Source organism: Chiloscyllium punctatum, chromosome 11 (genome assembly GCF_047496795.1).
Source record: "Chiloscyllium punctatum isolate Juve2018m chromosome 11, sChiPun1.3, whole genome shotgun sequence".
Lineage (NCBI taxonomy): Eukaryota > Metazoa > Chordata > Chondrichthyes > Orectolobiformes > Hemiscylliidae > Chiloscyllium > Chiloscyllium punctatum.
In genome coordinates, this window is record NC_092749.1 from 82,629,676 (window position 1) to 82,650,680 (window position 21,005).

The 21,005-nt window shown below is 42.4% G+C and overlaps 1 protein-coding gene across 5 annotated transcripts in view; it reads left to right on the plus strand.

Moving 5' to 3' along the window:
• snx14 (sorting nexin 14) overlaps positions 1 to 21,005 on the plus strand; it is a 209,391-nt gene that overhangs the window by 26,486 nt on the left and 161,900 nt on the right. For all 5 annotated transcript variants that reach the window (XM_072581136.1, XM_072581137.1, XM_072581138.1 and 2 more), the window contains exons 4-7: positions 660 to 738; positions 3,098 to 3,141; positions 7,259 to 7,346; positions 14,290 to 14,374. In XM_072581136.1, the coding sequence (XP_072437237.1) occupies positions 660 to 738; positions 3,098 to 3,141; positions 7,259 to 7,346; positions 14,290 to 14,374 (296 nt within the window). The remainder of the gene's footprint in view (positions 1 to 659; positions 739 to 3,097; positions 3,142 to 7,258; positions 7,347 to 14,289; positions 14,375 to 21,005) is intronic.

Consider the following 21,005-nt stretch of genomic DNA (forward strand, 5'->3'; position numbering starts at 1 on the left):
AATTGATTTGCAGCAGTTAACCTGATGCAGGTGAGCCCCTTGCAGCCATTTTGAAGTAACTTATCCAGATCACTGACCCTCTCCTGAGCTCTCAGTCATAGCAACAAAGTGGGGAACAGGAAGGTCAGTGAACTGGACAATTTATTTTGATTTACTACTTCTGTGTAGACAGAAAGTCGATAATGTAGGGTATTTCAATTTGTAGTGCAGTGCTAGAATGACATTAAATCATTATAAAGGTTCTACAAAACATGACTACTGCTTTTACATTGGCCCTAATTGGATGATCTGATTCACTTAATATTTGATATAGGTATTGAGAAATGATACTATGTTAAGTGTGTCTTACCATTTATCGTCTATCTTCTGGCCTTGTTTGTCCTTCTCAAATGGATTGTTTTTAGAATTTTTGTGCACTGAATGATTTTACTGTCATATGTGAACGAAGGGAGCACATTTAAGTTTAAGCAAAAAAATGTTTTTTTGTATGGTGGGTACGTGTTTGGTTTTCCATGTGCCAAAACATAGTTTTTAGTGGAGTTTGCAGTGAATGTATTTTTCTTTCATTATTCCCACTTGCATCTTCCTTCAAATAAAAAAGCTACAAAGGTTGTTTCTGGGTAATATGCTGCTTCATAACATGTATTATCTGTTGTTAGGGCCACACTGCTGTTGGAAAACTACCAGCCGTGGCTGGGTTTGACAATTAGTTCAAAGGTGGATGCTTCTCTGTCTGAAGTAAGTTCTCCTTCATTCTTCATACACAAATTGCATGTTTTATGTTCATTCGAATTTATTTGGACTAATTAGAGTCATAGAGATGTTACAACATGGAAACATACCCTTTGGTCCAACTCATCCATGCCGACCAGTTGTTCCAGCCTTATCTCATTCCATTTGCCTGCACTTGGCCTGTATCCCTCTAAATCCTTCCTATTCATGAACCCATCCAGATGCCTTTTAAATGTTGCATTTGTACCAGCCTCCACCACTTCCTGTGGCAGCTCATTCCATACACTCACCACCCTCTGCATGAAAACGTTGCCCCTTAATTCTTGTGTACATCTTTCCCCTCTCACCCTAAACCCATGCCCCCTCTTTCTGGACTCCTCCACCCCAGGAAAAAGACTCTCTCTTTCCCTAATCCATGCCCCTTATGTTTTTCTAAATCTCTGAAAGGTCACCCCTCAGCCTCTGATGCACCAGGGAAAACAGCCCCAGCCTATTCCTATAGCTCAAATCCTCCAACCCTGGCAACATCCTTGTAATTTTTTTCTCAATCCTTTCACGTTTCACAACATCCTTCCGATAGGAAGGAGATCAGAATTGAATGCAATATTCCAAAAGTGGCCTAACCAGCGTTCTCTGCAGCTGCAATATGACCTTCCCAACGCCTATATTCAGTACTCTGGCCAATAAAGCAAAGCATACCAAATGTCATCTTCACTATCCTCTCTACCTGCAACTCTACTTCTAAGGAGCTATGAACCTGCACTCCAAGGTCTCTTTGTTCAGCAACACTCCCAAGGACCTTATCATTAAGTGTGTAAATCCTGCTAAGATTTGCTTTCCCAAAATGCAGCACCCCACATTTATCTGAATTAAACTTCATCTGCCACTTCTGAGCCCATTGGCTCATCTGCTCAAGATCCTATTATAATCTGAGATAACCTTCTTCGCTATCCACTACACCTCCAATTTTGGTGTAATCTGCAAGCTTACTAACTATACCTCTTATGCTCACATCCAAATCATTTTATATAAATGATGAAAAGTAGAGGACCCAGCACCAATCCTTGTCGCACTCCACTGGTCACAGGCCTCCGTGTCTGAAAAACAACCCTCCACCACCACCTTCTGTCTTCTACTGTTGAGCCAGTTCTGTATCCAAATGTCTAGTTCTTCCCTGTATTCCATGAGATCTAACCTTGCTAACTAGTCTATCATGAGGAACCTTGTTGAACGCCTGACTAAAGTCCAGATAGGACACATCCACTGCTCTGCCCTCATCAATCCTCTTTGTTACTTCTTCAAAAAACTCAATCAAGTTTGTGAGACATGATTTCCCATGCACAATGCCGTGTTGACTATCCCTAATCAGTCCTTGCCTTTCAAAATACATGTACATCCTGTCCCTCAGGATTCCCTCCAACAGCTTGTCCATCACCAGCATCAGGCTCACTGGTCTGTAGTTCCCTGGCTTGTCCTTACCACCTTTCTTAAACAGTTCATCCCTTTTCCTATATATCCCTTTGTCTCTTTCCTCCTTCAGAACGCCCTGCAGCTGTTCAATGATATTGCTGACTTTGGTACTGGGAAAACAGCATATCATTCTGGAGTCTCTTTTGCAATCAGTAAAATCTGGTCCCTTACAATTGAATTCCATACCACTCTTGCCCTCAGTATAGGTTTTTCTTTCCCTCTTTTGCAGCAGATGCTACATAGTTGGCTGTTATTGCTTTCCCCTGTACAGTTATTTCCCCGAGCAGTATCAAAAATTTGTTTGAAAGCGGGATGGCCACAGGGGCTCCTGCTCTAACTGCCTTCCACTAATCTGCCTGGTGCTCATCCATGCCCTTTCTACCTGTTCAGTCTGCACCTAAGGCCTGACCACCTCACTGAATGTGTTATCCATGACTTGTTAAGCATCATGAATGCTCTGCAGTGAATTCACCTGTAGCTGCAGCTCCGAAATGTGGTTCAACTGGACATCCTGCCCATGTATTCACCAGGGACATCTGAAGTTCCTGTGATTTTTCCATGCACCACGGGGAGCAAATGATGGTGTGAGCTCTGCTGCTGTAACTTCTTTTAAGCCCCTGAATAACATTCTTTTCCTAAAAAATAGCTCATGTAAGAATACTGTTAACTTGCCTTACTCTATCTGTACTTCCCTTGCCCTATTTCACTTACGTTGCTATACTGTATTGATCCTGATTTTGACTTATTCCTGTTGACTCTCACTTCATCCCTTCTTCCTTAACATTTCCATAAAAAAGGGTTTTTGTGTGAAATATAAGCACGTACGTCAAGCAATTCTAAATATACTTGAGCAAAATCATGTTTTGTATTAAATGTAAAATTTTGCCTTCTGTAGATACTGGAGCTGGTGATTGAAAACTTTGTGCACCCTTGGTACAGGTAGGATATAATTCATTTGTTTGGAATTCTATGAAATAAAATATTTTAAAGGCATTAATTTTGATAAAAATGTTTTGTGCTCCCGAAGTATATTATGTAAATTTAAATGTGCTACTTTTTGATTCAAAGTTTTTTTTTATTCATCCGCGGTGTCACTGACTGGCCAACATTAAATGCCCACCCCCATTAATTGCCTATGAGAACATCGAACATAGAACATTACAGCGCAGTACAGACCCTTCAGCCCTCGATGTTGCGCCGACCTGTCATACCAATCTGGAGCCCATCTAACCTACACTATTCCATGTATGTCCATATGCTCGTCCAATGACAACTTAAATATAATTAAATTTACTACCGTTGCAGGCAAAGCATTCCATACCCTTACTACTGTCTGAGTAAAGAAACTACCTCTGACATCTGTCCTTATCTATCCCCCTCAGTGTAAAGCTATGCCCCCTTGTGCTCGCCGTCACCATACTTGGAAAAAGGCTCTCCCTGTCCACCCTATCTAACACTCTGATTATCTTGTATGTCTCTATTAAGTCACCTCTCAACCTTCTTATCTCCAATGAAAACAGCCTCAAGTCCCTCCGCCTTTCTTCGTAAGACCTTCCCTCCATACCAGGCAATATCCTAGTAAATCTCCTCTGCACCCTTTCCAAAGCTTACACATCCTCCTTATAATGCGGTGACCAGAACTGTACACAATACTCCAAGTGCGGCCGCACCAGAGTTTTGTACAGCTGCAGCATCCCTCATGGTTCTGGAACCTGATCCCTCTATTAATAAAAGCTAAAACTTTATGCCTTCTTTACAACCCTGTCAACCTGGGTGGCAACTTTCAAGGATCTGTGTACATGGACACTGAGATCTCTCTGCTCATCTACACTACCAAGAATCTTACCATTAGCCCAATACTTTGCATTCCGGTTACTCCGACCAAAGTGAATCACCTCGCACTTGTCTGCATCAAACTCCATTTGCCACCTCTCATCCCAGCTCTGCAGCTTATCTATGTCTCTGTAACCTACAACATCCTTTGTCACTATCCACAAATCCACCGACCATAGTGTCGTCTGCAAATTTACTAACCCACCCTTCTATGCCCTCATCCAGGTCGTTTATAAAAATGACAAACAGCAGTGGACCCCCATCAACCCTTGCTGTACACCACTAGTAACTGGACTCCAGGATGAACGTTTTCCATCAACCACCACCCTCTGTCTTCTTTCAGCAAGCCAATTACTGATCTAAACTGCGACATCTCCCACAATCCCATTCCTCCGCATTTTGTACAATGGTGGTGGTTAGGTGCCTTCTTGAACTGCTGTAGATGATGTGCTATAGGTAGACCCACAATGGCAGTAGGGAGGAAATTCCAGGATTTTGACCCAATGACAGTGAAAGAACAGTGATGTATTTCCAAGTTAGCCTAGTTAATAACTGGGAGGGGAAATTGCAGGTAGTGGTGTTTCTGCTGTCCTTGCCCTTGGAGGTGGAAGTGGTTGTAGGTTTGGAACTTGCTGTCTGATAATCCTTGGTGAATTTTTACAATGCATATTGTAGATAGTATATGTTGCTGCTACTGACCATTGATGTTGGAGGGACGAGTGGATATGGTGCCAATCAAGCAAGTTGATTTATCCTGGATGTTGTCAAGCTTCGTGAGTGTTGTTGCAGCTGCACTTATTCCACCAACTGAGGAGTACTTCATCACATTCCTGACTTGTGCCTTGTAGGTGGTGGACAGTCTTTTGGAGAGTCAGGCATTACTTATTGCAGTATTCCTAGCCTCTGAACTGCTCTTGGAGCCACTGTGTTTACATGGTGAGTCCAGTTGAGTTTCTTGTCAGTGGTAACTCCCAGGATGTTAATAGTGGGAGATTCAGACCACCATTGAATGCTATGGGCAATGGTTAAGACTGGAGTTGGTCATAGCCAAGCATTTGTGTTGTCCAAATGTCAGTCTTATGTCTGTGGTCAGCAAGATTTTGGAACAAATTCTGAGGGATAGGATTTATGACTATTTGGCAAAGCATAGTGTGATTAAAGGCAGTCAGCGTGGCTTTGTGAGGAGCAGTTCATGCCTCACAAATCTTATTGAGTTCTTTGAGGAGGTGTCAAGACAGGTCGACAATGGTCGAGCAGTGGATGTGGTGTATGTGGACTACAGGAAGGCATTTGTTAAGGTTCCCCATGGTAGGCTTGCTCATAAAGTCAGGAAGTATGCGTTACAGGGAGATTTGGCTATCTGGATTCCGAATTGGCTGGCTGACAGAAGGCAGAGAGTGGTTGTGGATGGAAAGTATTTTGCCTGGAGGTCAGTATTGAGTGGGGTCCCGCAGGGCTCTGTTCTTGGGCCTCTTCTCTTTGTTGCTTTTATAAATGGAGGAGGAGGTTGAGGGGTGGGTTAATAAATTTGCAGATGACACAAAGGTTGTGGGTGTCATCGATAGTATAGAGGGCTGCTGCAGTGCGACATAAACAGGATGCAGAGCTGGGCTGAGAAATGGCTGATGGAGTTCAACCTGGATAAATGCGAAGTGATGCATTTTGGAAGGTCGAACTCGAATGCTGAATATTGGATTAAAGACAGGATTCTTGGCAATGTGGAGGAACAGAGGGAACTGGGTGTGCAAGTACATAGATCCCTCAAAGTTGCCACCCAAGTGGATAGGGTTGTTAAGTAAGCATATGTGGTGTTTTGGCTTTCATTAATAGGGGGATTGAGTTTAAGAGCTGTGAAGTTTTGCTACCGCTCTACAAATCCCTGATGAGACCACACTTGGAATAGTGTGTCCAGTTCTGGTCGCCCTACTTTCTGAAAGATACAGAGGCTTTGGAGAGGGTGCAAAGAAGGTTTACCAGGATACTGCCTGAACTGGAGGGCTTGCCTTATGAAGAAAGATTGAATAAACTCTGACTTTTTTCTCTGGAGAGGAGGAGGAAGAGAGGAGACCTGATCGAGGTGTACAAAATAATGAGTGGAATAGATAGTCAATTGAAAGAGACTTTTTCCCCAGGGCAGGATTGACTGGTACGAAGAATCATAGTTTGAAGATATTAGGGGGAAAGTATAAAGGATACATCAGAGGTAGGTTCTTTATGCAGAGAGTTGTGAACGCATGGAATGTGTTGCCAGATGTGGCAGTGGAAGCAGAGTCAATGGGGACATTTAAGCGACTGCTGGACATACACACGGATAGCAGTGAGTTGAGGGGTGCGTAGGTTAAGTTATTATATTTTACATTAGGATTAAACCTTGGCACAACATCGTGGGCCAAAGGGCCTGTTCTGTGCTGTACTTTTTGATGTTCTATTTTCTATGTTCCTTGCAGATTTTCAGCCCAAGCCTGTGTATTGTCCAGATTTTGTTTTATTTGAACAAGGATTGCTTCAGTATGAGAGGAGTTGCAAATGGTGCTTGTATTGTCCTCAAGACAGATTCATTATTGCCCTGACATACTTTATAATTTTACTATTTAACACATCATGGATTATGTTTCATAATTTATATCGTGATTTTACTTTATGGATTCTTCTAGTCAGTTTATTGGCAATGCAGATTTTTAAAAAATGTTTGTGATCATGGATATTTGGTGAAAGATTGCATAGGTGATAATTCAGAGATGGGAACAGTGGTTCAGGACTTTGAAAGTAGTGGCTGAATCGATGAATGTGCAAACCCATTGGCTGTGTGAATTCTACTGTAACTGTTGGTTGCACCAGAGATCTGCAGGAGTTTAGGGTAAAATGTCTAACAATGGTCTAGACACATCTTTGCTGAGTCTGCAAAGCAAAGGGGAATACACTGTAGGAAACAGTCACTTTTTGTTTCTTAGTAATTAACCTAACCATGGATGGAAAGCTTGCTCATGAAGGAACCAAGAGTGCAGCTATCAGTTTGCCTATGCACAGTGAATCATGACAGCTATTTGGAGGTTTGCTGCTGTGCACGGTGTAGTTGATTTACTGGGACAGAATGTAAATACAATTTTTACTTCAAAATTACAATGACATCCATTGATTTTAATGTCTGTGGATCCAGTGTTTAGCTTAAAATTTCCAATTTTATTCAAACTTTGTTTTAAGAGCCCTCTTTATGGTTTTGCAGGGACTTGACTGATGATGAAGCCTTTATTGATGAACTAAGAGTAACTTTGCACTTCTTTGCGGCTGTTCTAGTCCGCCGAGCACAGAAGGTGAGAAAGAATCAAAATCTCTAGTACCAAGCTGCAAATGGACATCTATGTAAATGAGGCTTGAAACTATTTCTCTATTGACTGCCACAGTTAGATCTCTCCAGAAGTACACACTGCAGTAAAATTAAACAAAAACCGTATTAGGAGATGTGATGTTCCAAAGGGACATTCTAAAAGGAAGCATAAGTTTTGATTTTGTTTCTGCACTGCTTTGTGAAACAAAGTGCTGAAGTATGATATGGAACTTGGATCACATTGCAAGGAGTATGTTTTGTTTTAAAACTGTGACTGTATTGAACTCTGCATATAATCGCTAAATTACATTAAGCTTTAAGGTACTGACTAACATGCTAAAATTGCACTGAATGTAATATTGTTCATGTTTTTGTCGGTCTACATAGCTGTGATGGAACTTCTGTGGCAGCCAAATATGGAAGTATTGTCTCAATTTTGATTTCATAGAATCATAGAACCCCCTCCAGTGTGAAACAGGCCATTCAGCTCATGGCGTCCACACCGAGCCTCCGAAGAGCAATCTATCCAGACTCATCCCCCAGCCCTAACCCTTTCGCATGGCTAATCCACCTAATCTGCACATTCCTGTACACTATGGGCAATTTAGCATGGCCAATCCGCCTAACCTACACATCTTTGAACTGTGAGAGGGAACCGGAGCACCTGAAGGAAACCCATGCAACATGGAGACAATGTGCAAACTCCACGCAGTCACCCAAGGCTAGAATTGAACCCAGTCTGTGGCGCTGTGAGGCAGCAGTACTAACCACTGAGCCACCATGCCGATTGAATGAACTACTGTGTGCTGTGCTCACAATGAGCCTTAGCACATCAAGGAAAGTGAAGTCCGAGAAAGTCAGTTCTTTATAACTAATCCCTCTCCAGTCCGCATGTCTTTCTCTGCTGCATTTGGACAAGAGGTCGTAGGCAAGCAAAGTGAAAAATCAGTAGAAATCTTGTTTGTAAAGGTTTATTTCAAGAAATTATATTGCAGGAGTCTGAAAAGCTTTCTGGGAAACAAGGAAAAGGACCTAAGGGAATAATAACCCCTGGTCTGAAAGCTATTGGCAGAACTTTGTGGATGAATTGAAGTTAAATCTTTGATATGACCTTCAGATGCTTTGTGCACCCATTTTGCCAGCTTGACCTTTACTGTCAGTTTGAGCTTGTTCTGTATGAAGCTGAAAGGCTGGTCTTTCATACCAAGTAAGCAGACGTCCAGTGCCCTAATTTTCATTGTTAGTTCATTTCATTAGATTAGATTGCTTACAGTATGGAAATAGGCCCTTTGGCCCAACAAGTCCACACCGACCCGCCGAAGCGCAACCCACCCAGATCCATTCCCCTACATTTACCCCTTCACCTAACACTATGGGCAATTTAGTGTGGCCAATCCACCTAACCTGCACATTTTTGGATTGTGGAAGGAAACTGGAGCACCTGGAGGATACCCACACAGTCACTGGGAGAACGTGCAAACTCCACACGGAGTCGCCTGAGGCGGGAATTGAACCCAGGTCTCAGGCGCTGTGAGGCAGCAGTGCTAACCACTGTGCCACCGTGCTGCCCACAGCACGGTAGTACTCTGAGGATTACTGGAAGCTATAGCCAGGATAGAGCATTGAAAATAGTTTTGTGTCACTAAATTGCTGAGGAATGTATGGGTGGCAGTCTTACAGCTGACTTGGACCTTTCGATCTGCCATTGAAAAAGTGACTTCCTCCTCTTGTCTACTGAACCAGGTCAATGTGCACAGAAATGACAAAACATCTGTAGTACACTGTCTAGAATTATTGTGTAGACCAAAGTCATTGCCTACAGTCGCTGTCACAAACTTTCTTCCTTAATCATCAATCCTTTCCCTATTAGTTATCTGAGCCTGAACCAATTTTCAGATTGTCTATCATGTTTGATCCTGAGATGAAGTTCTGACATAAGTTGCACCATTCCACATCTGCAACATTGCCCAACATCTCCATTACCTCGGCACATCTGCATTTACTACCTTTAGACTATTTTAATCCTCTCCTGCCCAGCATCCCACATTCTACCTTCTGCACGCTTGGTCATCCAGATCTCTGCCCTTGTTGTAACTTGTGCCAAGCCTCATTCACCTGTGATCACTTACCTAAGCCATTTTGTTAAATTTTCATTTTTAGTTAAAGTTCCTCTATTGCCTCATCCCTTCCTAAACTGTGATCTTCTTTAGTAACATTCAAAGTACCTGCGCTTCTCCAAATCTGGTATCTTAGAGTCAAAGCAATCTATAGCACAAAAACTGGTCCTTCGGCCTATTGGGCTTGAGCTCATCAAAACAATCAAGTAACAATCCTAGTTCAATGCTACAGCACTTAGTCCACAGCTTTGTATGCCTTGACCTCACAAGTATACATCTGAATACTTAAGTGTAATGATGGTTTCTGCCTTTTACTGCCCTTCTAGGCAGCAGGTTCCAGAAATTTCTAATTTAAGTTGTTATATGATTGATTACCATTATTTTAGTTGCCAAGCCTTCAGCTCTACAAACTCTTTGCAAAAACTTCCTTATGCCTCCTCTTTTCTGTTCTCATTTTAAGATATTCCACTTCTTCTTTGACCCAAGTGTTTGGCTATCTGCTGTATTGTTCCTTCATGTGCTCAGTGTCAAAACTCTTTAGTCGTGTTCTTGCGAACCATTTTGGAGATGTTTTACTCCGTTAAAGACACAATTTAAATGCAGTTTATCTTCTCTGTTGGATTTGGAATTAGAATAGTTGTTTTTTAACAGACATTGATGTGATAGGTTGAAGGTCTTATCTCTGTGCTGTTGATCTGTGACCTGCAGACCCCTCCCCATAATAGTGCCCTCTTGTGCCTGTAGATCACTTTTTCTGCATAAATGTGCTTTCACTGTACTCGCAGACATTTAGTTCCACATTAGTACCCTCTTGTCTTTGTGAGTGCCCAGATCCATGTAAAAGCTCCTCACCTGTATCTACAGACTCCTTCACTTCTCACTCTAATTGTACTTTCTGATGCTGGATTTGTGGAATTTCTTTTACATTAATGCTCTGTCTACTTCTGCATTATACTTTTCCTGACTATTCCTGCAGGCACCTGTCCCACGCCAAATGTTTTTGCTCTACATGAAGCTCATTGCCTCCATTAAGGCTCATCAACACCTGTCAGCCCTGGCTTTACCTGCATGATGCTTCCACTGTGCCAACAGATTCCAATCTTTCGTTATTTTCCTCCTCTCTGTTAATAGTCTCATTAAACCACTGGCTCTGTAGCAATTCAGAAGCAAAATTCCACCGTTACTGCAAATCATAAATTATTTAAAAAAGTGCTGGAAACACGCAATAGATCAGACTGCAACTGCAAATCGAAAATTCTTAACATTTCACCTTAATGTCTTTTTTTTTAGCATTTTGTTTGTTTTCAATATATCTCTATATTAATGGTTTTTCCTGTACCTGTGGAACATTTCAAAAATTAGCTAAGAAGTAGACCAGTGAGCCTGATGTTAGTGTTGGATAAGTTTTTGGATGGGATTCAGAGGGACAGGATTTACATGTATTTTGAAGGCAAGGGATAGTCAATGTGACTTTGTGCATGGGAAACCGTGTCTTATTAGCTTGAATATTTTTAAGAAGTGGATTAAGAAAATTGATGAAGGCAGAGCAATGGACTCCAGTAAGGTGTTTGACAAAGTTCCTCATGGTAGACTGGTTAGTAAGGTTACATCATATGGAATACAAAATTGGCTTGAAGGTAGGAGACAGAGGGTGGTGGTGCAAGATTGCTTTTCGGACTGGAGGCCTGTGACCAGTGGTGTGCTATAAGGTTTAGTGCTTGGTCCAGTGATTTTTTTTTGTCATTTATGTAAATGATTTGGATGTGAATATAGGATATATGGTTAGTAAGTTTGCAGCTGACACCAAAATTGGTGGTGTAGTGTACAGCAAAGGTTATCTCCAATATAATGGGATCTTGATCAGATGGGGAAAAGAGCTGAAGAGTGGCAGATGGAATTTATTTTAGATAACTGTGAGATGCTACATTTTGGTTGGGCAAATCAGGGCAGGAATTATACAATTAATGGTAAGGTCCTGGAGAATGTTGCCAAACCTTGGGGTCCAGGTTCATAGTTCCTTGAAAGTGGGAGTTGTAGGTAGACAGGGTGATGAAGAAGGCATTTGGTATGCTTGTCTTTATTGGTTCATTGCATTGAGTATAGGAGTTCAGAGGTCATGGTGCAGGTGTACAGGACATTGGTTAAGCCATTTTTGGAATACTGCATTCAATTCTGGTCTCCCTGCTAATTGAAGGATGTTGTGAAACTTGAAAGGGTTCAGAAAAGATTTACAGGGATGTTCCCAGGGTTGGAGGGTTTGAGTTATAGGGAGAGACTGAATAGGTTGGGGCAATTTTCCCTGGAGTGTCGGAGGCTGAGGGATGACGTTATAGAAATTTATAAAATCATGAAGAGCATGATAGGTAAATGGCCAAAGTTTTTCCCCAGGGTAGGAGAGTCCAAAATTAGAGGACATAGGTTTAAGGTGAGGGGGGTAAGATTTAAAAGGGACCTAAGAGGCAACTTTTCATGTAGAGAGTGGTATTGTGCCTGCATTGGATGTCCCATTGTGCCTGCACTAATTCTGTTACCCAGGGCTAATCTTCTGCCTTTTACCTAAACCCCTGCACACCATTTCCATATAAATAACCATGCAATTCCCTCTTATATGCCTCATTGAACTTGCCTCCATATTCCCAGGCAGGCATTCCATACTTGAACTACTCACTGTGAAAGAATTATTTACACCACTGCTTCATATGTAATTCACTTTAAATCTGTGCTCCTCATTATTTATTCTTTTGATTGTGAACAACATCTCTCTGTCAGCCCACTCGTGATTTTGAAAGCCCCTTTCAAATCTCCCCTCAGCCACCTTCTCTATAAGGAGAGCAGTCCCACTTACTCAATTTATTCTCATAACTGAAATTTCTCATTCTTGGAATCATTCTTGTAAATTGTTTCGCACACACTCAAGTATGTTCACATCTCTGCTGTAATGTGGTACCCATAGTTGTGCACAGCGTTCCAGCTGAGGTCTAACACATGTCTTGTACAAGTCCCACATAGATTCCTGCTGTGATACTCTGTCTTTATTAATAAAGTTGAGAATTCCAGTTTGACTGTTCTTTTCACCTGTCCTGCCATCTTCAATGATCAGTGCCCATTTACACATGGGGCTTTCTGCTCGTGCACCCACTTTAGAATTGTATCCCCTATTTTGTATTGTCTTTCAATATTCTTCCAACCAAATTCATCAGCTCACACATGTGTATTGAACCTCATCTGCCACCTGTCTGGGCGCACCAGCACCTTGTCAATATCCTTTTGATCTATTAAGAGTTAATGAACGTAACTCGCATGAAGGTTTTGCTCAAATATTGGCAAAATATTTTGTTTCTGAAATGATTTCAAATGTTGCTTTTTCTATCCAAACATGACTGCATTCCCTCTCGTCCAGTGTATGTGACATACTGATGCATGACCAAATAGGATCCATAATTTGGATCCATAATTTGGATCCTAACATGCGCAATTCAGGTTGTGAATTGTGCCTTAATGAGCAAGAGTACATCAGTGGTCAAGCACCTCTTCTACGCATCTTTTGCTTTGTGCCGTTCCCATTTCAATTTTTTTTTTCTTTGGGGACATGGGAAAAAAAACACTGGCTGGTAAGATTGGGGAGAATCCCAAGATATTGTATAAGTGTATTAAAAGTAACAGAATAACCAGAGAAAGAATAGGTCCATTAGGGACCAAGGGGACAATTTTTGCATGGATCTGGAGGACATTAGTAGGGTGTTCAATGCGTACTTTATATCTCTTTTATGGGACTTTGTTGAAAGTCCTTTGAAATTAATCTCATCCACTGTCTCTGCCTCATCAACTCTTAGTTACATCTTCAGAACAATTCTGTAGATTTGTCAAGTGTAATTTCCTTTTTGTAAATCCATGTTGACTGTGCCTGATTCTACCACTGTTTTCTAAGTGTTCTGCTATAAAATCCTTGATAATGGACTTCAGTGTTTTCCCCGCTACTGACTTCTAACTTGGTGTTCTATAATTCCCTTTTTTCTCTTCCTCCCTTTTTAAATAGTGGGCTTACACTAGCTACCTTCAAATTTGTAGGAACTGATCCAGAGTCAAAAGAATCTTAAAGATGACTACCAGGATGTTGCTTAGGATGGAACAGTTTAGCTATGAAAAGGGACTGGATAAAGTCGGTTGTTTACATTGGAGCTGATTAAGGAGCATGGACAGGGTGGATAGGAAGCAACTGTTTCCCTTCGTTGAAGGCAATTGAAGATTTTATTAATAGAACTTAAATAGTGGGATTTGATTCTCTCTCCCAGAGGTTTACCTAGGCCTTTAGATTACTAGTCTTCTGACATTACTACACTGCCACCAACACCCCTGAGTGCACACTTGAGATTCCTGATGAAGGGCTTATGCCCAAAACATTGACACTCCTACTCCTTGGATGTCGCCTGACCAGCTGTGCTTTTCCAGCACCACACTTTCGACTCTGATCTCCAGCATCTGCAGTCCTCACTTTCTCCTTCCTGAAAACTTGAGAAGCCAAGATGAAATTCATTATCTTGATTTAAGAATATTTGGTTAAAATGTGACATAAGTTTGAAAAAAACGCTGCTTTTTTCAAACTGAACATTTGAAGTTGTCTGAAGAGTTATGAGAAGTGTATCTGAACTGCTGCCATGCCCTGTTCAAAGTTAATTTTATAAGTTATATAATAATAATGCAAAATCTTGGAGGATGATGCCTGGGATAGAGCAGTTTAGCTTTGAAGAGGGGCTTGAAGCCCAGTTTTAAAACTGCTAAATTACTTTTCAGTTGTATTTGTCTTTTTATTAGATTGATGTTCCAGTCCTCGTAAACCAGAAGTTGTTAAAAGCGGCAATGAAGCATATTGAAGTTATATCAAAAGCAAGGCAAAAAGGTATTAAAAATACATCTTTCTCTGAAAAGTTCACCTCTGCAAGAAAAGTACAGATTTTTAAATTCCGAATAGTATTGTTAGATGTCCTCAAATCGACTTCTAGAAGTTTTTTTTCCTTTAATGAAAGAATTGTTAATTATTAGGTTAAAAATGGTATTCAATTTCTGCAACTGTTATATTGTGTCCCATAGCTGTTAACTATTTTTGGTTGTTCACTATTGACAAGTTGGTTTTTTCACCATGATAGTAGTTTGTAATGTTTTGTCGACTGTTCTAATTCCTGGATTGACTGGATAGTTGTAATCTTAGAATCTCATTAGAGATAATCCTATTGACTGGTAACTGTCACATGATAGGCTTGTATATTGAATGGTTAGAACTTGATTCAATTTTTCTGAAAAAAAGTACATGTCCACGGTCTTAAATTGTACCCAACATCAGATATGATTCTGTGATTGGACAACATTTACTAAATAATACTGAGTACACAAAGAATTATGCTGACAACCTATTTAAAGTTCCATTGGGCTTGCAGTGTGGCACACAGTTGATTTTTAGGGTGTTTGTGATCACAGTTTCTAATATTGGCAAATGACGATTTGACACAGGTTTTCTGATAGTTTAAGTTTAAGAAGCAACAGTTTAGATCTGAGATATTAGTTAATTAGGCAAAGAAAGGATGCTTCATTTGTCCCGAAGCTGTTCTGTGCAATGGAGAAGTAGAGGCGGTGCACTTTCATGTTCCAGATGTCTTGCAGTCTTTCATAGTCTTTGGAGGCAGCTGTCTCTGTTTTTCACTTGGGGTGATGTAGGGGAACTCCTGGTCTTCCTTGATAAACATGGTGACTTGACCCCCTGCTTTTGCTTATCCCCTCTCCACATATTTCTATTGATATAAATTATTTTGGAGGCTGGCTATTTCTGACTTGTCAATAACCTGTCTAACCTCCTCTGTCAGTGATCATGGGCAGCTACTCATGCTGCTACAATGACTGATGTCCCTTAGTCCACCTCCATTTGAAGATTATTTTTCATTCCTTTTAAGAACAAAATCTTATTTTGTAAAAAGATTGTACTCAATAGGGAAATGCGCTTGATTAATCTTTTGTTTATCCTTGTGGAAAGTGAGTAACTAATATGATACAATTAAGTGAAGTTGCATGTTACATAGGAATACCAAATATGGGTTATTGAGTGATCACATGGTTAAGGAGGACCTCAATTTCTAATAGTTCTTGCACATGCTGGAAACTTCCAAATAGTATTTGTATACAAGAAGAGCATGTACATTTTATTCTGATTTAAGCCAGGCAAATTGACCTGATTGATCAAGGTATTGCCCTGGACATCAACCATTTTTTGCTGTGATTGTTTTGTTCAGGTAAAACTAGTGGTACATTTTACCAGCTCACCATGTGACTTCTTTTTCACTATCAGCCTACAATGAGGGACCTTGTCAAAGGTCTTGCTATAGTCCATGTAGACAACATCCATTGTATTTAGCTTTCTCCCTGTTTAGTGCTTTCACCTGATGATGTCTATTATTCTTATCCGTAAGTAATTTAAAATTTATGGAATTCCCAAAATGCTCCCTCACTGAAACTTTACTCATCTGGCCAGGCCCATTTCCCAATACCAGATCTAGTATGATCTCTTCCTTAGTTGGACTTTTTACATGTTGCTTTAAGAAATCCTCTTGGATGCATGTAACAAATTCCACCCCATTCTAAGCACCTGACACTAGAGGAGTCCCAGTTAATATGTGAAGTTAACATTTGTCCACCACACAAACCTTGGTGTTTTTACATATTTTACATGTCTGTCTACATACATGACTTGACCTGTCCATGCCAGCATTTATGATGTACTTGAGCTTTTTAATATTTATCAACTAAATCCATCAGAATGACACTTGGTTCCTTTCTCCCCAGTGCTTGTATTTCTCATCCAATATATTCCCACCAAATTTGAATGCAGAATACAGGGTAAAAGGCGGGATTCTTGGCAATGTGGGGAACAGAGGGACCTTGGGATTCATGTCCATTGATCCTTCAAAGTTGTTAAGGCGTATGGTGTGTTGGCTTTCATGATCGGGGGATTGAGTTTAAGAGGCACAAGGTTATGCTGCAGCTCTATAGAGCACCAATTAGACCACACTTGGAATATTGTGTTCAGTTCTGGTCGCCTCATTATAGGAAGGGTAATTAGCGAAGGTGCAGAGGAGATTAACCAGGATGCTGCCTGGACTGGAGGGCATGACTTTAGAAGTAAGGTTGAGGGAGCTAGAGTTTTTCTCACTGGAGCGAAGAAGGTTGAGAGATGATTTGATAGAGGTGTACAAGATGATGAGAGGCATTGATAGAGTGGATAGCCAGAGACTCTTTCCCAGGGTGGAAATGGCGATCACGAGGGGGCATAATTTTAAGGTGATTGGAGGAAGGTTTAGGGGAGATGTCAGAGGTAGGTTCTTTACACACAGCCTGGTGGGTGTGTGGAATGCACTGCCAGCAGTGGTAGTAGAGTCAGATACATTCGGGACATTTAAGCAACTCTTGGGTAGTAAAATGAAGGGTATGTATGTTAGTTTGATCTTAGAGTTGAATAAAAGGTTGGCACAACATCGAGAGCTGAAGGGCCTGTACTGTGCTGTACTATTCTTTGTTCTATAACTATACTATTCTCTTCACTACATTAATGTTTGACATTTTCAGTACTTCCTTGGTGAAGAGTTTCCTTCTAAATTCTCTGTTTGCTTTATTTTTGTGGCTGTCTTACATTGATGATCTCTGATTATGCCCTTCCCCATGAGTGGAAACATTCACTCTGTCTTCACACACTTAAACTTGTCATAATGTTAAAGACCTCTATTAGAACGCATCTTTTTGTGCTCTTCAATGTATTTCCTTTATCAAAACTGAATGCAATACTCTAAGTCTGCTGTAATCCAGTTTTATACCTGATTAGTACACCTGCCCCACTTTCTAATTCAATTCCTTTAGAAATAAAGCCTGGTGCTTTCTTTATTAGCCTGTAAGACAATATTTAATGTAAGATGCTTTTATACTTTAATATTCCTTTAATCATATTTGCGCATTCTCCCCGTGTCTGCGTGGGTTTCCTCCGGGTGCTCCGTTTCCTCCCGCGGTCCAGGGGATGTACAGGTTAGGGTGGATTGGCCATGGGAAATTGTCCCATAGTGCCCAGGGGGTGTACAGGTTAGAGAACATAGAACAGTACAGCACAGAACAGGCCCTTCAGCCCACGATGTTGTGCTGACCACTGATCCTCATATATGCACCCTCAAATTTCTGTGACCATATGTATGTCGAGGAGTCTCTTAAATGTCCCCAATGACCCTGCCTCCACAACTGCTGCTGGCAACGCATTCCACGCTCTCGCAACACTCTGTGTAAAGAACCCGCCTCTGACATCCCCTCTATACTTTCCTCCAACCAGCTTAAAACTGTGACCCCTCGTGTTAGTCATTTCTGCCCTGGGAAATAGTCTCTGGCTATCGACTCTATCCATGCCTCTCATTACCTTGTATGCCTCAATTAGGTCCCCTCTTTTACTCCTTTTCTCCAATGAAATAAGTCCGAGCTCAGTCAACCTCTCCTCATAAGATAAGCCCTCCAGTCCAGGCAGCATCCTGGTAAACCTCCTCTGAACCCGCTCCAAAGCATCCACATCTTATAATAGGGCGACCAAAACTGGACGCAGTATTCCAAGCGCGGTCTAACCAAAGTTTTATAGAGCTGCAACAAGATCTCACGACTCTTAAACTCAATACCCCTGTTAATGAAAGCCAAAACACCATATGCTTTCTTAACAACCCTGTCCACTTGGGTGGCTATTTTAAGGGATCTATGTATCTGCACCCCAAGATTCCTCTGTTCCTCCACACTACCAAGAATCCTATCCTTAATCCTGTACTCAGCTTTCAAATTCGACCTTCCAAAATGCATCACCTCGCATTTATCCAGGTTGAACTCCATCTGCCACCTCTCAGCCCATCTCTGCACCCTGTCAATGTTCCGCCGCAGCCTACAACAGTCCTCTATACTGTCAACGACACCTCCAACCTTTGTGTCATCTGCAAACTTGCTGACCCATCCTTCAATCCCCTCATCCAAGTCATTAATAAAAATTACAAACGGTAGAGGCCCAAGGACAGAGCCCTGTGGAATACCACTCACCACAGACTTCGAGGCAGAATATTTTCCTTCTACTACCACTCATTGTCTTCTGTTGGCCAGCCAATTCTGTATCCAGACAGCTATGTTCCCCTGAATCCCATTCCTCCTGACCTTCTGAATGGGGAACCTTATTAAATGCCTTGCTAAAGTCCATATGCATCACATCCACAGCTCGACCTTCATCAACTTTTCTAGTCACATCCTCAAAGAACTCGATAAGATTTGTGAGGCATGACCTGCCCCTCACAAAGCCGTGTTGACTGCATTTAATCAAGCCATGCTCTTCCAGATGGTCATAAATCCTATCCCTCAGAATCCTTTCTAACACCTTGCAGACGACAGACATGAGACTTACTGGTCAGTAATTGCCAGGGATTCCCTATTTCCTTTCTTGAAGAGAGGAATTACATTTGCCTCTCTCCAGTCCACAGGTACGACTCCAGTGGAGAGTGAGGATGAAAAGATCTTCGCAAGTGGCGAAGCAATTGCATTTCTCGTTTCCCAAAGTGGCCGAGGACAAATCTGGTCCGGGCCTGGCGGTTAGGGTGGATTGGCCGTGGGAAATTGTCCCATAGTGTCCAGGGATGTGCAGGTTAGTGTGGGTTGACCATGGGAAATTGCCCCATAGTGCCCAGGAATGTGCAGGTTAGGGTGGGTTGACCATGGGAAATTGCCCCATAGTACCCAGGAATGTGCAGGTTAGGGTGAATTGGCCATGGGAAATTGTCCCTAATGTTAGGTACATTAGTCGGGAGTAACTATAGGGCGGGGGACTGGGTCTGGGCGTGTTGGTCTTTGGAGGGTCAGTTTGGACTTGTTGGGCCGAAGGGCCTGTTTCCATACTGTAGGGAATCTAATCTAAAAAGTACCTGACCCATTCAGGGGGCGTCAGGTGTAGTGTGAGGGGTCATGGGGGTGAATGAAGGGAAGCTAGACCTGAGTGGGGTTCCCTACCTCAACCTACCACTTTGATCAAAGAATTTGAGTGTTCACACCGAGGGAGGGCTGATTTGGGTGCACCTGTGAAGCCCCACACTGTCGAACAGTGGTCCACCAATGCAAGAGACTGGAAATCTCCAGGGCTGTTGGGAAGGATTGAAGAAAGGGGAGTGAGGGGGAAATGATGAATTCTACCTGCTCTCCAAAACCAACAGGCCTTAAACTGGGTACCTGTGTACAATGTGGTCACTGGGACGTGGCAGCTTCGATTGACCTGTGGATGTGAAAGATCGCCCTGGTTTGGAGCCATGCTTCTGATCTTGTGTGGGCCCTGTGGGATCTTCCTGTGCTGAAAATGCCCTGCCCACCCACCGTTTCAACTGTGGTAGTGCTGCATTGGCTGCTGTGGGTGACAGGACTGGTAAGAGATGGCTGCATCAGGGCAGTGACAGTCACAGAGTGGGCTGAGGTCATCTCTCACATCAGAGGGGCATTGTTGGAAGGACCATCCCCAATCTCCCTCACTCAGGCTATTACAGAGGGCAGTTCAGAGCCAATCATATTGCTGCGGGTCTGGAGTCACGTGTAGGTCAGACCAGGGAAGAACGGCTGATGATTGTCTCTGAAGGATGTCAGTGAGTCCTGGCATAGCCCTGATAGGTAGAGGGAGCTTTACTCTGTATATAACCCCACATAGAGGGAGCTTTACTCTGTATCTCACCCCGTGCTGTCCTTGTCCTGGGAGTGTTTGATTGGGGGATGGTGTAGAGTGAGCTTTACCCTGTATCTAACCCTGTCCTGGGAGTGTTTGATGGGGGGGACAGTGTAGAGGGAGCTTTGCTCTGTATCTAACCCTGTGCTGTCCCTGACCTGGGAGTGTTTGATGGGGGGGGGGGGGACAGTGTAGAGAGAGCTTTACCTTGTACCTAACCCTATGTTGTCCCTGTCCTGGGGGAGCTGGTTGAGATTGAGGTTGCTGGTTGGGGGCAGTTTGCTGTCTGAGTCTGTGTTGATTCCTGTTGGGGAGAGGGTGGGGAGTGTCAGGATCGTGTTGGAATTGAACGCCTCAGCACATCGCAAGTCTATACATGACCACGCACTGCAGATGTAAACTAACAGTTTCTGTCCAACCACTTCAGTGCTTCCTTTGTCTGGAATCAGCTCCATCCCTTCCCATTTGGGTGCGCGGGAAGGCTGTTCTTTCTGATTCTTTCCCAAGCTGTAAGGAAAATGATTCCGTTCTGGGAGAACGGAGGCAGTGGGATCTGAGGTCTGGAGGGGTGGGTGATGTGACTAAATCCACCCAAATCAGCGACTTCCCTCACAGAATGACCCTGCGATGTGTGGCCTTACAAAAACAGCGTGGCATACATCGTTAAATCACAGAGTCTAACATCATGTCGATGCCAACAAGCCAACACCAAACCACACTGATCCCATTTCCCTGAACTGTCTCCACAGCTGATTATTCCCCTGGCATTTTAAGTGCTCGTCTA